Source organism: Atractosteus spatula, chromosome 28, assembly GCF_055471065.1.
Source record: "Atractosteus spatula isolate fAtrSpa1 chromosome 28, fAtrSpa1.hap1, whole genome shotgun sequence".
NCBI lineage: Eukaryota > Metazoa > Chordata > Actinopteri > Semionotiformes > Lepisosteidae > Atractosteus > Atractosteus spatula.
This window is the reverse complement of record NC_142733.1, coordinates 9223531-9238944: the sequence shown is the minus strand read 5'-3', so window position 1 is coordinate 9238944 and position 15414 is coordinate 9223531. Positions and strand designations below refer to the sequence as shown.

At 41.9% G+C, this 15414-nt stretch overlaps 2 protein-coding genes and 1 long non-coding RNA gene across 3 annotated transcripts; 1 reads left to right on the top strand and 2 right to left on the bottom strand.

The window, feature by feature from the left end:
- Nucleotides 1-4117: 4117 nt before the first annotated feature.
- Nucleotides 4118-6925, top strand: LOC148814002 (uncharacterized). The gene is made up of 3 exons (XR_016086169.1): nt 4118-4192; nt 5008-5058; nt 6789-6925. It is a non-coding gene; the product is annotated as an uncharacterized LOC148814002 (long non-coding RNA).
- On the bottom strand, nt 6659-11948 carry smim24 (small integral membrane protein 24). Its single transcript, XM_088907320.1, has 3 exons — nt 11833-11948; nt 9738-9867; nt 6659-7085 (listed from the first exon to the last, which is right to left on the bottom strand). The coding sequence occupies exons 1-3, from the start codon at nt 11897-11899 to the stop codon at nt 6986-6988; spliced, it is 297 nt and encodes a 98-aa protein (XP_088763446.1). The 5' UTR covers nt 11900-11948; the 3' UTR covers nt 6659-6985.
- Nucleotides 11949-13184: 1236 nt separating this feature from the next.
- Nucleotides 13185-14214, bottom strand: LOC148814000 (uncharacterized). Its single transcript, XM_088907485.1, has 2 exons — nt 14025-14214; nt 13185-13443 (listed from the first exon to the last, which is right to left on the bottom strand). Exons 1-2 carry the CDS (start codon nt 14212-14214, stop codon nt 13202-13204), a joined length of 432 nt encoding a protein of 143 aa, XP_088763611.1. The 3' UTR covers nt 13185-13201.
- Nucleotides 14215-15414: the final 1200 nt, after the last annotated feature.

Sequence of the window (15414 nt, the reverse complement as noted above, 5' to 3'; positions counted from 1 at the left end):
TTTTTGCCATGTTTTCCCAGTACTATGCTACCATTCCTCCATGTTCCATTGTGGTTTGACTCAGAACTGTTGCAGTGACTTGTCAGAAGCTTGTGAGTGACCAATCTTAGAATCAAGAATTATTTAGATATCACTGACTCAATAGCTGAACGACAGCTGAAAGTCATGAGACAGAAGATATAAGGTCAAACGTTTGTCTATCTAGTGAAAAGCTAACTGCTTTTTTATAGCACTGCAATGTAAATCCCACAGCTGTCCTTAAATATCGTAAAAGACAATTACTTGACTCCATTTAAAATTTGACTCCATTTAAAATGTGCTGCACGGATATTCAAAAGAATACTCACACAGGCCATGTGTGCAACCCACATTGTCTACACTACCACCCACAGAGAGAAACTCAAAACCAGCTAAATAAGAAACAGAACTTGAAACACTCAACATTAAAAACGGCATGTGACAACTCTCTCAAAATGAGATGTGGCCAAGCTACAATACAAAATCAAAAATGCCTGTTTCCCGAAGAATTCTGGTACAGCTTCTTTTTTTTCCCCCATTTTACAGAATGATGGGATCGGCTAATTATTTAGTGCCAGCACCACGTATTTCCCCTTATTGCTATATAACAATCACATTTAACTTTTCTCATAAAACAGTGTAAGGAAGCTTATTAAGTCCATCCCATGAAAGATATAACCGTATTAAAAATGCTCCATGAAGATTTATTGCTTATAATGTGCAGTTTTGTTTTCAAAGACGGAGGTCCAGAGAGAGCACTACTCAACCGTGGCAAAGAGACCGTAGAGCTCATTTGCTTCTGTAACCGAGGTAATGACCAGCCATGCAGACGTCCTATATCCTGTAGACAGTCTTGCCAGAGTAAAAAACAAACATAGCCAAATCCTTCATTCTGGGTCTCCTTGTCATAAGATATCCTGAGAGAATGCCTTTAAAATGTCCTTTGGCTTGTGCATTTAATGGGACGGATCTGTGAAGTATTAGTAAAACCCTGCCTGTGCAATCACGAAGTCTCTGTTCCCCCCCCCCGCTCCACTCACTACTTGCAACCCACTTTTGAACAAGGGAACGTAAATTATAGATGATTGTCATTAAATGCATGACCCAGTCTTCTTTCAATCTCATAAACCACTACATGGTTCCAAACTTCCAAGCTCGGGAAGATTAAATTTAACCTCTGGAGAAACACTGCAGGAATGGGCAGGGAGTTAAAAGCCCGATATTACACTGAAACAAACTCTTCAGCTTATTAAATGCTCCTAGAAACGAAAGACATTTTTAAATACCCTCTTGCTGGATTTCCGATGGCAAGGAATGAAGTAGCAATGGTTTGGCAAAGATGCTTTTTTAATTATTATCATTAATATTTTTTACAACTGCTACTATTACAGATTTTTGATCTGAATCGAAGGGAAACAGGATTCTAATTTGAGAGAATCCAGTGAGTGCCAAGCTACAACAATTAACTCAGCAGAGCAAAGTCATGTCATGCACGAGAAACCCAACAGGGATATCCCATTATGTCAGGATCTGCAGCTTGATAGGCTCTGTGCTCCTCTCTTTACAGCTTCTTACTAACAGAGAAAGGTGCAAAACTTCACAGTCAGATTTTCAAGCACCAAACCCAGCTTTAACCCACTACCCCCTGGTGAGGGCTGTTCTAGCAAGCAGAGTGCCTACTAACTTTTATTGTCCCAGATGGGGAATTTGCTTTGCAGGCAGGTAAAAGACACAACACAACCTGAACCTATTAATAAATTACAGACATATATGTACTGTATAATTAGAAAAAAGCAGGGAGGCTTTACAAAAAGGCCAGCGAGAGTCTCCACTGTGAAAAAGTTCACAAGCTTAGCAAGTAAGATCGGTTAGTTTTTTTTTATTTCTGAAGACAAGGCCGTTAAAGGCTTTAATTAAAATGTTCAGATTAGCGGCCTAGTTGGTTTTGTTTTTTGAAAGTCATGGTGCGTATCACGCCACAGCTGCAAACTTTTTTACACACGTAGAGCTAGAAATTATTAGCAGTGCAATTACAAAGTAAAGGTATGGCTATTTTTGAGCGAAACTTAAAGTAATATCTTTTCTCATGCTTGCAAATTTAATGAGAAAATTGGGGAGCGTTCAACGCGTTTTTCCACATGCTGAGTCAGAAACCGATAGCTCCCAGTGTTTGTTTTCAAATTTTCTCCATACAAAACATTCAGCTATAGCGAACTAAAACAATTATTTCCTAGTACTGAAATAAAAGCATCACGTTACCTTAAGTTTAAATACCTTTTTCTGTTCTGTTTCTTCCGTTAATTGTCGCGTCGTAGTTTTACGCGTGAAAACAGTTGCTTAGCAACACGTTAATTGACTACGTTACAAAGGGCTGTTCAACCGTATATAACCGTATTAAGCCTATATCTACAGAGATTAAAAAAATCTGAAAAAAATATCAGATTTGGGGTTTAGCGGAATTGCATTCTGAGCTCATACACAAAATTATTTTAAAAATAATATTTTGCAAACTTATTCACACCCCTCACACGTGACGTTTCCACTTTTTGTTTCCAGATAAGCTTGCAATCATAACACTTAAAAATAATACTTTATAGTTAGAATCTTCACAACCTACCCCCCAAATTGATAAGGCAAAAAAAAATGCTGAAAGTGTGTAAATTAGATTTGTAAAGGAAATTAGAAGATTAGAAGACCCGTTTGCTACGGCAACCCAAGGGGGCAAAATTAATATAACGTAAAGGCTGAAAGGTCACAAAAGTAACGTCTGTGTGTGTATACAATGTATTCAAAGTGACTTCAGAGTATATGCACCTCTCTGTAAGCTCCTTCAGATGGATGGCGAGTTTCATGCCACCGCTCTCAGCCAGGCCACAGATCAACCACCTTAAGGATGAAGTGGTAGAGAGGCAACGATAAGGAGAAGGATACTGTCAGTCTTTCTCAATTTTGCCTGGAAGAATCGACAAACTCGCACCATCTCACTGTGCAAAGCTTGTAGAGATCTTTCCAGAAATATTGACCACAGCAATAGCTGCAATACGTTCGTGTCCACTAAGAACTGCCTCAGGAGGGGCTGAATTCTTATGCAGCCAGCAAATTTCACTTATTATATCTATTTTATATCTTCTTGGCTGTTTCCTCCCCCTTCGCAGTGCTCAATTTATCGTTACTGTGTTGAATACAAATAGTTCATTCAAAAAAAATAAAATTGTGTACATCACTTGTAATTCGTCAAGATGTGATTTTACTGACAGGAGATGGATATTTGTGCAAGCCTGTCATAAAGAAAAAAGCCCTCTTTAGTACTTTAATTTACCACTATCAGAGAAAAAGAAATAATAATTATTAGTCGGCCTATTGTTGTTGTTATGCTGTTCCTTTTGATTTCCTAAGGAGGGAACTAGAATGAACAACCACGTGTATCAACATCAAGTATCGGTGTCACTGGTGCGTGAGGCTGACGTCGGGAACGTGGGGTATCAATGAGGAAAATCGGAAAATGCAAGATCAATTCTGAATACATAAAATGTAACTTGTACCGCCGTACCTTGAGAGAGGCTTTGACCAGCTTGTCCAGCAGTAATAAATAAAAGAGTACCTGTTTAACCACTTTACATGACGCATATTTACATTGCATTATTCTTAATGTCAGTTCATTGATTTGATTTTCAATGTGTGATTTTGTTTTCGTCGGGTCAAGAGGGGAATATCACCTGGGCTGCCGGTCCTTTAAAGTCTAGCGCACACGACACGTCTAACCTTGTTCCAGCACCCACACGACACGTTCAGCTAAGTTGAGTCGGTGAAGTCATTTTCAGAAGAAACAAAATTAACAACGTTCATTGTCAGGACACTGCGGGTCGGTCAGAGCTGCGCCGCAAAATTGCATTGAACGCGCAATCCGCCAGCTGCACTCCTCCCGGCTGTAACTGAATCAAGCAATTTCAACCCCAGAAGGGTTCATTTAAACTGTCGCTGTGACCTTTCAAAACAAAGTCTCCCGAGAGCAAAATCGCGGTAGAAATTGTTTATCTGGTATCTACAGGTTAGACTAGTTCTGGACGTTTCGACACCTACTAGTACCAACCAGTTTATGACAGCATCACTTTTAAAGAGACAGACTGCGTCAGTGGTGTCCGGTCCTGGACCCGGAGGACAGGTGTAGCTGCAGGTTTGTGTCTGTTCAAAGCAGCAGGAATTTAAGAGCTGGGAGACGCTGTTAGATCTGGTCCAGGAGGCAAACCGGGCTCTGCTGGAACCTGCAGAATCACCGGCCCTCTGGGACCGGGAGAGGAAAATCCGAGTTTACTGTACTTTCTGCTATCAGTCATTAAATTACCAGCCGCAGTTAACTGCTGCACATTCTAAGGCAGTTCATAGCAATGCATACCAGATCAGGGAACTGGAAACAAGCTCTACTGAAAGCATTTGACATTTCCACTAGGGAAATAGTTTTAAAAAATAGAGGGAAGACTGATAATACATTAGTAAAAACAAAGGAACGCTCACGTAACATTGTAATGGGTTTATTTCTTTGTGGGACGTCTCTGTTCAGGTTTGAATTTTGCTTGGATTCGACAGCAGCACTCCTGTGTCAAAGTTAGTTTTGAATCAAAGTAGATATAGTACCCCGAGGTAATTTTATTCTGCTGTACAACTGCTTTGGCTTAACATTCTTTGTGGAGTAATTTTAAAATCAAATTCAATGTGACTTGGACAAATGCACATCAATTTAGGAATTATTTCCTGTGTTCCTTTATATCTGCTAATGGAGAAATGAAGAATTTCTGCATTACTCGTGTTAAACTTTAGAAATACGTCATTTGTTTCCAAAATGTTCGTACTTTATACTTTACTTAAATATATATATATATTTCAAATGAAAATAAGAGAAAACAGTTGTTTTTTGATGATTCTAGTGGTATAGAAATACGTAGGGCTTGGATTGTAACTGAATTTAACACGATTCTCTTTCTGCCCATCCAGAAACTGCAGTCAGCATCTTCACAGAGATGTTTTTCTTGGAAAGTAATGTAGGTACGACTATTTTCTGAATAGCAAATCATTCGTTCGGTTTATAAATGTTTATGTTAAATATTAAATAGGTTCTGGGCACAACTCGGAATACTACACTCTCACCAGAAACCTACATGAAAGAGCAATCTTATTGAAATATGAGGAGCTGGCTTTTGTCCTTCCCAAGACATCTGAAAACACTGTTTTCTTTGGGTGGCAAAGCTAGTTTAAATAGTTTGCTAGTTGTATTTTTTTTACTAACTACTGCTTTTCTAATTGGATAAGATACGTATCTGGTAAAAATAACGTTTTTCTTTTATTGAAAAGAGTAGTGTAAGTTTTGGTTAGTGATTGTAAGAGATTTCCTAGGGGGATAAGAAGCTTCAAATACTACCTTGTATGACCTTAAACGAAGGACTTTTCTTAGTTTATTTTTGAGTGATCTTCGGCATAAATCTTTCCATCTTCAGACCGCTAGCCTCACGCAGGAGTATCGGCTGATTTTAAATACATTAACAGGCTTTGCTTTCAGTCAGAACGACTCTGTTGCCACCTAGTGGTCCGTAAAAAAAACACACTTACCTTTAAACGGGCCAGATGACGGTGGACTGACTTGACTACTGTGTTTATAATTTTTAGATAGCGTTACGCTAATTGCGTTCATCTCCGGGCCGCGCTGTTTATGCAGGCATTGCTAAATCATCCGCAGCACCAGACCGAGGCAATAGTATTAAATTATTGTAGGTAAGGCTTGTGTGGGTTAACTTATTTAAGCCTTATTGTTCTCTACCATGTACTTTATTTATTGATCTGGCTGCTTAATGACTGTACATACTATCACTATCTATTAGGTACCGTTTTGTAATGTACTGTCTACAGTCTGTTGTATTGTGTTGTGTGCTTTACTGTGCTTGTCCTGAGAGAACGGCGCAAATGAGACTTCCAGTGTCCATGTGCAGTATATATGACAATAAACTCCTCTACGCTCTCTTCCTGAAGTCTTGTGGTGTGGATGATTTAGAGAGTTTCCGTCCAACATCGCAGACTTTTGATATGACAGCTTGGTTACGGTAAAATGGCTGTTCATTTCCCACTCCAAGATCGGCCGGAGGATGTATTTGTTTTAATTCTAGAATATCGCTTTAAAAAACATTAAAATCATTTCCGACACGCTGAACTCTTTTAACAACACTATATAAATATCCGCCTTTATAATGAAACAAATGCTGATAGTTTGGAAACATTTTGTACCGCAACAGAATGGAAAGCGATTAATTGAATTGTGCTAGTGTGCATTGCATTGTTATGCTGTTACATCCGCTATATTTATATCCATGCTTTGGGGAACAATGAAATAGGACCATTTGTATGTTGTTTTTTCATTATTTCAAAGTGTTTAAAACTGTTGTTGTTGTTTTTTGCAACAATAGGTTCTGTAGTTGGTTTGCACATACCGTAGTTGATTTATTTGTTGATTTAATTAACTGCGTAATTGTGCAGAAATATTTCAGTATTTCTAACCAGGCTCCGTAGTGTTTAATAGATAACTGTACCTGTAATGAAATCAGTGTTTCGAGTTCACAACTGTAAAAGGCATTAAGAAAAATCTACATACTGTGTGTCTAAGAAAATAATTTAATTGTTTAATTGGCTGCATAACTTCAAACAAAAAACATGAAACACCAAGGAAATGTGTTTGAGATCCCAGTGTTATTTTCAATAGACCACATTCCTAATCGATATTTTAACAGCTGGCCTTTGTAGCCCAAGTCTGATAGGCGGGCGACCGCTCAGGAACTTGTCTGCGCCCGGTGCTGCACTTCGAGGGATGCTAGCGAATGCAACTGATCTCTTTGTCCCTGAAAACACCACCACAATCACAAGAGAGGTAAGTGCTCCCCAGTCGATTAATTAAAAAAAATAATAATTTTCGACGCAGTAGCTGGCATTAAAAACTGGTCTGGGAGCTGTCTTTAGCTTCGGAGACTTCAACCTCCAGGGCCGGGTTGTCTTGGCCACTTTTCCTGCGCTCCCCCGCTCCCTCCGGTCTGTAGGAAGACGAACAATCCTTGATCGATGAACTTCTTCAGCACATTAGCACGTCACAACGAGAGGCGGCTTTTCAACACAACAACCCTGCCTTGCAAATACCGTAAACCGTGACGGACGTGTTAGCGCACGGTGCAGAGGGCACGATACTTCTGTTCTGTCCAGTAATTATCCCTTTTATTGCGATGCGAGTTTTTGTTTGAAAAATAAATGTGACAGACCAGTTCGATGCCCAAGTGTGATTTGCCCTTTCTTATATAGAGCGATAATAATAATTGCACATTTCTAGAGGGACAACAAGCTTTATAGACTTGGCATCCCCTTGGCGCAAGAAGTGTAATTTACTTGCTCCTAGCCCTGAGGAAGTCTGCGCACGTACGGTGGGTTTGCAGCATGCCCTGACCGGCTGCGCCTCTGGGTAATTCACTGCTGGCGTTCAGCATCTGAGATCTGTCATCTTCCCTGTCTAGTGCGATACACTTTCAAGAAACCCTTCTCAGAACAGAGCTCTCCACCTGCGCGTTCACTTCCACGCTTCCACTGAGTGAAAAACGATCATCTTTACCTTTAAAAAAAAAAAGAATTTATGGAGGGTTCCTTTATTATACCGCCCTGGGAGTGTCTTTAAATTGAGGTGATCGATTTAAGTGTTCCTTACAAGACACAAAAGCCGTGGTAGCTCAGACAGCAAGGGTGTCTCGCTCCTGACTGGAAGGTCCTGGATTCAATCCCAGGCAGGGGCAGGCGATGGAGCTTCTCTAATTCCTGCCAGATGACTCCCAGGTCCACTCAGCCTGCTTTCCAAGTGAGTACCGGGGGTTAATCCTTCTGGGGGTAACAGGCCGGCTGGAGCGTGATGCTGACCACATCCCCCCCACCTCCAGTGTCGGAGGTTTGAGAAAAGTGGTGGCCCTTGTCCCCCATTCCCCCTGGGCCTTTACAGCCTGAAAAGGGACCTGCCTATCTTACCAGGCACCAGAGTTGCTGTATTTGTTATTTGGTCATGTGTGACTTTGGAAAGGATGTGTAAACTTTCTATAGTCACCAGAGTTGTTTATCAAGAAACTGGAATTCAGCGGTCTGGCATTTCAACCAGGAAAGAATTCAGAAAGGGCAGATAAGCTGCTATTTCTGTCATTCGGCGTGATTTATGAGCTGGAGCAGAAAGTTTGAAGGGTGTGTTTTTATGTTCGGGGATGCGGCCAGCACTTCTTTTCAGTGCCTGTGTCTGATCATCCCCGCGTTTTGGGTTTTCTGTCCTCTGATGTTCAGTGAATACATTTACATGTATTAAAGCCCCACATCACATTTTCTTGCTGTATTTAGAGGTTTTTGTTATGAAAAAGAACTGTTTTTGTGCTTTTTAAATTTCTGCCCATGGTCTAGTTTCCTTCTGAAATTTACACCTAATTAATCACTGTCAGTCTGTGATGGACTGGCGTCCTGTCCAGGGTGTACCCTGCCCTGCATGCATTACTTTCCAGGTGAGGCTCCAGCTCCCCCTGTACTGGATAAATAGGCTGGATGGATCATCATTAATGGTATTTGCTATTTGAATATCCAGTGCAGTTTATCCCTACTTTGGAAACCCAGCTTGGTCATTAAATATGACATACTGTATATAACTCAGGAAAATAAGTACAGTTCTATACGACAACCTCTTCTCCTCATGACAGACACAGGCAGGTGGTGTTAGAGAGGAAGTTCGTGCTCCCAGAGCCACAAGATCTTTGGTTTTCATTTGAGCTGAGCTTTTATCCATCCTTCCATTTACCAGCTTTATCCAGTCCAGGGCTGCAGGGGAGCTGGAGTTTATCCCAGCAAGCAACAGGGAGCAAGCAGGATGCTGCCCCCGGAGCTTCTAATGACTTTGGAAGACTTTGATTTAAATTCTAGCTGCTTTCAAATCGTTGAGTCCCTGTGGGACCTTCAGAGCTATGATTGTCCAGGACCAGGAGTGTGGATCGTAACTGAGCTGTAGAATAGACCAGCCCTGATCTTCGTGACACATTGTTTATCAATTGGGTAACACTCAGTTACTTAATGGAAACATTTAGCAAACTAATAATGTATTATTATCTTAAATAAACAACAATAAATAAGATTATTGCTTCTTAGGAAAGGTTTTCTAGGGCTTATAAAGCTGTCAGTTTCAGATTAGTTATGTATTTGAAGAGACTATTAGAATATTATTAGTTCCATCAAGGGCCCAGGTAGAATGAGTGATACAAGCTGCTGGGGTCTCTAGCAGACTGGTTGGAAAGCCATCCATCCTTTATCTAACTTCTTCTTCCAGTTCAGGGTCACGGGGGAGCCGGAGTCTATCCCAGCAAGCAGCAGGTGCAAGGCAGGGTACATTGTCTATTGCAGGGCAGACCGTTACACACACTCTCACCAGGGCCAGTTTTGTCAGGAGGATAACTCAGAATCAAGGCAGGATGTGCAAAAAAGCTCAGAACCGAGCCATGTGCCACAACAAACATTTCCTGTATGCTCCTTGGCTTGGCTAACAGCCAGCATGGGAGAAGCAGGCGTGCTGCGCAGCATCTCCCAGGAGCCACTGCAGGGTACTGAAACGCAGTGCGGTTTGCAAGCACAGTGTGCAGACTGCAGAGCACCTGTTTGTGCCGTTCCCCCGGGAGAGCACTTACTCATCTGTTTTGAAGAACACTCGCTTGATGATGAGCAGGATGAAGACAATGAACAGGAAGCCCACCACAGCTGCCAGTCCAATCAGCCACGGCTGCAGGGTGACAGTGCTTGAGCTTGCCCGCAGCCCACCTGGTAATTGGAAGAGAGAGCCAGCAAGGTGACAGGTAGTTCAGTCATGACACCTGGTGCTGAGGGGCCTGTCTGGTGCTCTTTTGCCTTACAGTTGTTCTGAATTCTTATATCACCATCATCCTCACGTAGGCACCCATTAACGAACCCAACCAAAATAGCAGGATCACGTCTTTCTGCATTTTCCGAGGTTAGGAGCGGAAAGGGAAAAATCAATAAATTCCTGGTCTGCATCCTTAACCATAAGTTGTTTTTGAGGGGAGGGGGGCTCTTGTCATATACAACACTTAGCTAGAATTCTGCCCAGTAAATTACTTTAATCTGCACAGGTGCCCTCCAAATGTGGTAACAAGGCAGCATTACAATTTTATTACTGCAGCTTCATTAGCACAGCTACTGCTGATCTTGCAATCCCGCCTGGAGAACTCCAGAGGCAGGCTGCGTGCCAGCCATCACAAACAGCTGACAACAGGTGGACGGACAGGAGATACCCTGGACATTTTCTCCTCGCAGCTGGAATACTAACTACAGTAGCTCAGTGCTCTCCGCTGGCTCAGTCCAGCAAATCTCCTGACAATTCATTGTGCTCGCTTTTACGGTCAATAAGATTTTCTATATAAAGAAGATCATGGCTGCAGCACAGCATGCACGCGTGGAATTAAAAGGAAATGAAATACAAGGCATGATAAATCCCAGTGCAGAGGAAGGTCACAGGTTGAGCGACTAGGTCCTCTAGAGCAGAGAACAAGAGCTGTAGTAAAACTGCATAGATTTAGACTGGGGGTGTGAAACTCAGTTCCTGGGGGGTCTCTCAGTCTGAAACTCAGTTCTCATTTTTGTTCCCACCTGAGGAGTCCATTAAATAATTAACCTGATCATTTTCTTAGCTTGACTCACACAGCAGCAAAGTTTAAAGGTCTTTTCCAATTGATTAGGCAAGACATTCACTTCATTAAAAACCTACAGTAAGAGCTCCAAACAAGAGGAGACCATTCAGCCCATCCAACCTGTTTAATAGTTAATAACTAATTGATCAGAGGTGTTGACTTCAACATCACGGCCGGATTGAATCGCATAAAGACACAAGACCTATTATTTAAAGATACAGTTAATCATAAAACACCTGGGAGCCTGGTTAAAAGTATTATGCATTTAATTTAAATGCTTAGACCAATTATATAACTGCATGTCGTCAGTGGTTTGAAAACCTTGCCATCTCAGTGCAAAGAAAACATCAAATACGAGTTACTTAAATTTTAAAAGCATCTGTCACAGGAAGGCTCATCATTTCTTGTGCATTTTGCTACAGTAGGTTACTGCTTCTTCCATTACGGCATGACTGAGACCATTTGGGAAGCTCTTTTTAAGAGGATCTCTGTTTTTAGTACATTATTTTGATAAAAAGAAGACTGGGGTTTGCAATATGTTTTATTGTAAAATGTATTATAAATGTATTATCCATCCATCCATTTTCCTAACTGCTTTTCAACTTAGTGTGCTGAGCTGGAGCCTATCCCGACAAGCAACAGACACAAGGCAGGGTACACCCTGGTCAGGACGCCAGTCCATCACAGACACACACACTCACACCAGGGCCAGTATTCCCAGAAGCCAATTAACCTACCAGGATGTCTTTGGACTGTGGGAGTAACTCAGAGCACCGAGAGGAAAACCACTTGAGCTCAGGGAGAACATACACACAGATAGCACCCCAGGTCTGGATTTTTTTTAAAATGTGAATTAGTAGCCAATGTCTTAACTCCTGTTTTCTTCCATTGTGATAATGTAGGATCATATAAAACAATACATGAAGGCCAAATGGTTAGATTTCTGCTTTGTGCAGTGTCTACATGTTTCTGACTCAAACAGTACATACAGTATAGAACTATCATTTTAGGCAAAAGTTAAACTGTTGGTGTAACTTCTGAACATAAAACAAACGGAATCTTTTCCTGATTGACTTACCGTGCTCTGCTTCACAAGCTGAAACAGCCAGCAGCAGACAGGCTAGAAATCTTCTTTGAAGGGACATTTTGTTCCTGTGTTTAGTAGCGTGTTCTCACCTGTGACTGCTTCATGAACATCCCCTTCAAATGTGATTTTCGCACAGGGCGAAGTGCAGGGTGATAGTTTTTATCAGTAGTTACCAAGAGACAGGTAGTTTTATTACTGTTTTTACTCTTTGCACCAGTGATTTCAATCACAGGATGCAGGGTGTAAGTTTTCTGGAAAACAGAACTGTAATCAGAGGGTAAAGTTAGTTCAGTCTTTATTATTGTGATGGTATTTGCAAGGGAATGAAAAAGAACAAATGATTTTATTTTGCTGTTTTTTAGTAAAAATTAATTTGATGAAACACAAAAGGATCTTGTGTCAGTGCTACATTTGGCAATGAGCTGTTAGCTGTGGGAACTACAGTACACTTAGTTTCATTGCTGGCAATCAGACTTGGCATTTCATACTTCTGAAAGTATTGCACAACTTTTTTTCTTTTACCTATCAAATCCGGACAAGTGTTGGCTCCGAATCACCAATAATTGTGGTGATGTAGCCAATGTTGATGCTAAATCAAGTTTTTCGGTCTATCATTCTTCAGTAGGAAACAATCCAAACACGATTCACAGCTCCACACTCAGATTCAGGGTCAGGGTGTGGTTTGGGGACTTCAGGCTGGTGCATTAATGATCCTCTGGAAAAGCAGTTGGGACAGCACAAAATGTGAAGAAATTAGGACATACTTCTGACAGGTATTCTTGTTCCCCAGCTGATAAACATACAAATGAAAAAACGCCTGGTTTGCCACCCAGGTGCTCTCATTGCTTTCTCATTTAGCTCATTTGGCATTGAAAACCCATCTGACCATCAACCCCCAGACGTGATCTACAGTGCCCAAACACCTACCATCACCCCAAGCAAATGTGACTTCATGTCACTTGAAAGTCATTTTGCAGATATGGGAAAATTCTCTGTTGATTTTAAAGCGCAGATTTAACAGACAGCACCTGCTCTGAGTAATTGAAAGAGAAAGTTTGAGTAAAGAGAGATGAGGATATTTATTAAATTATTTCACAATGCTGAGTAAGGAGACTATAGTGCAGGCTGTTTTTTTCTACTTCCCAAATGGGGAGATGAAGAGGCTTATTGTGCTGGTATTTAAAAAAAAGACGTATTTACTGTATAATGCAGATATACATTGATGTAGTGTCCTTTGTGCAGCAGTATCCAAGCATGCTGCACAGATTCGAAAGCACAGCCCGCCGAAGCCAAGATGAAGTTCAGTACAGTTGACAATCAAATGCAAAGAAAGAGGATCCGCTCCCTGAGCCTGGACTGGTCAGCTGAGCTTTCCAAAGGCCACCTTTGGCCCGGATCGTGGGGGGCGGCTCTCTCGGGTGTCTGAGATCACCCAGACGGCGGGCACCCCCTTTCTTCCCTCGACCACCACCTCGATCTGCTCGGCCTTGGCCAGCTCCTGCAGCTCGGGGCTGGTCTCGGGGGACCAGTCCACCTCAAACTTGTCCTTACTCTGCCAGGGATTGACCCTCACTTCCTCCGGCTCCATACCAAACAGCCAGTCTGTGGGGAAAACAGAGGCGGGCTGGCGATGAAGAGCAGGAATGTTCCTTCAGCTCGATAATTGGTTCAATCATTTAGCTAATTAAGTTTAATGAAGAGATGAACCTTTAATTTAACAAATCGTTCGCTTATGGCCTTCGGGGACCTGAGTCTGATTCCCCTGGCCTGGATGGACCAGGAAGCTTGTGGTCAGCTAAGGCATATGGTCCTGCTGTTGGCATGGGAACCACCACCGCAAATCTGAGTATGAGGTTTGGTTGGTGCGGATGGGGGAATGGAGAAGAATTAGGCCTAGGGTTTAAAGAATTATTAACTTGAAATAACTAGAAGTGAACATGTTTGTCTGTATCTGCTGCTACCAAGTCCCTCACAGGCTTTATCCCGAGAATTAAGCTCATGAACTCGCTAAGAGTAACAGACAGCTAACCAGGGGCATGAACCCTACTTGATAGCTGAACAATTCCCTTATCTGTTGGACTTCCTTGCCACATCACTGAAACCAGCATTCTCACACATGCCGGACCCCACAGCAGTGGTCCCTGAGCCCATAAACGCCAGTATTTCCCCCCTGGTGCTCGTACCTGCGAAGTCGTGGATGAGGTCCTTGATGAGGTGGCCGATGATGGCGTACAGCACAGCGACCACGATCAGAGAGGCCATCAGCAGGTACAGGATGTATTTGGGCAGGTAGATGGCATCCCGGGACGGGGGCTTGTAATCCTCAAAGAACACCTCCTGCTCCTCGGGGTGAAAGCTCAGATCTGGATCCATCTTGGCGCTCCAAGAATCCCACTCTGCCCCCTTCAAACCACACCTCTGAGCCTAGACTGTGTGTGAGACTTGGGCTCCTGCTAGTCTGCAAGAGAAATGAATTTGTTTTATTAATCTGCGAACTCATTCGTGGTGTTTAGTTTGATATTTTACACAATTCTAATTCTAAACAATAGGGCTGTCAAATAAGAAATGGTTCTGCAGGTGGATGCTCAGAGAAGCATGCCTTTCATTCTCGCTTGTAGTGTTCCATAGCACAGGAGCAGCAACCCGAAAACTGTCAATTACGGATTGGGTTGATGCATAAATCTTTTGGACATTTCTAAATCTGTCAGAAGCAAATTTAAATCAATTGTCCATCTCTTTCTTGAATTTAATTAATTAGACATTAAACTGAGCTGTGGGAGGAGGTGCTTCTTTCAAAGCCGACTAACTGTACAACACGCTTGTAGAAGAGAAATCCGGATCCCAGACATGAGGTCACAGCCTCTGAGCCAGGGGTGTCAAACTCAGGTACTGCAGGGTCTTGGCTCCAACCTCAGTAATCAATTAAACAACAAGCTTAATTATTATACTTTCTTAGACACGTGTGGGATTTTTCTTAAAGGCTTTTACAGTTGACAACTAAAAGCACCCACTTCATAAAAAGTACAGTTACTGTACATATCTGTAAAACACTGAAACACTTTGGAGCCATGTTAAAAATATTACAATCATGTAAGTTAAATAATTAGGCCTGTATCTGAGAGCTCAGGTGGAATATAGATCAGAAGACATTAGTATGTGCTGTAATTGACACCTCTGCTCTAAATATACATGACCTCAGAAACAAAGTGACTGGACTTACAAGCTTACAAACAGACACAAAACAGGATTTACACAGCACACACAGAACCCATATAAGAAGACTTTAGAACAGAGCTGTTTTACATGCTCACAAGCCACGGTTTCTACTGCTAGTTATTACAACAAGGAAAGATGTGACAGTCATGCAGATCACTTTAAGTTTAGCTTTAACAATCTTAAAAGTGACAGACATTAGTGCATCCACCACAAAACATGCGTGTGCTGAATGAATGTCAACATACTAGTGAAACTGGAGGCGTGCTGTCAGACTCAATAACACCCCTTTGCTGTTGACCATGATAAAGTAAACACTCACCGCAGTAACTGTCCAGAGACATGGGGAACAAGCAGAGA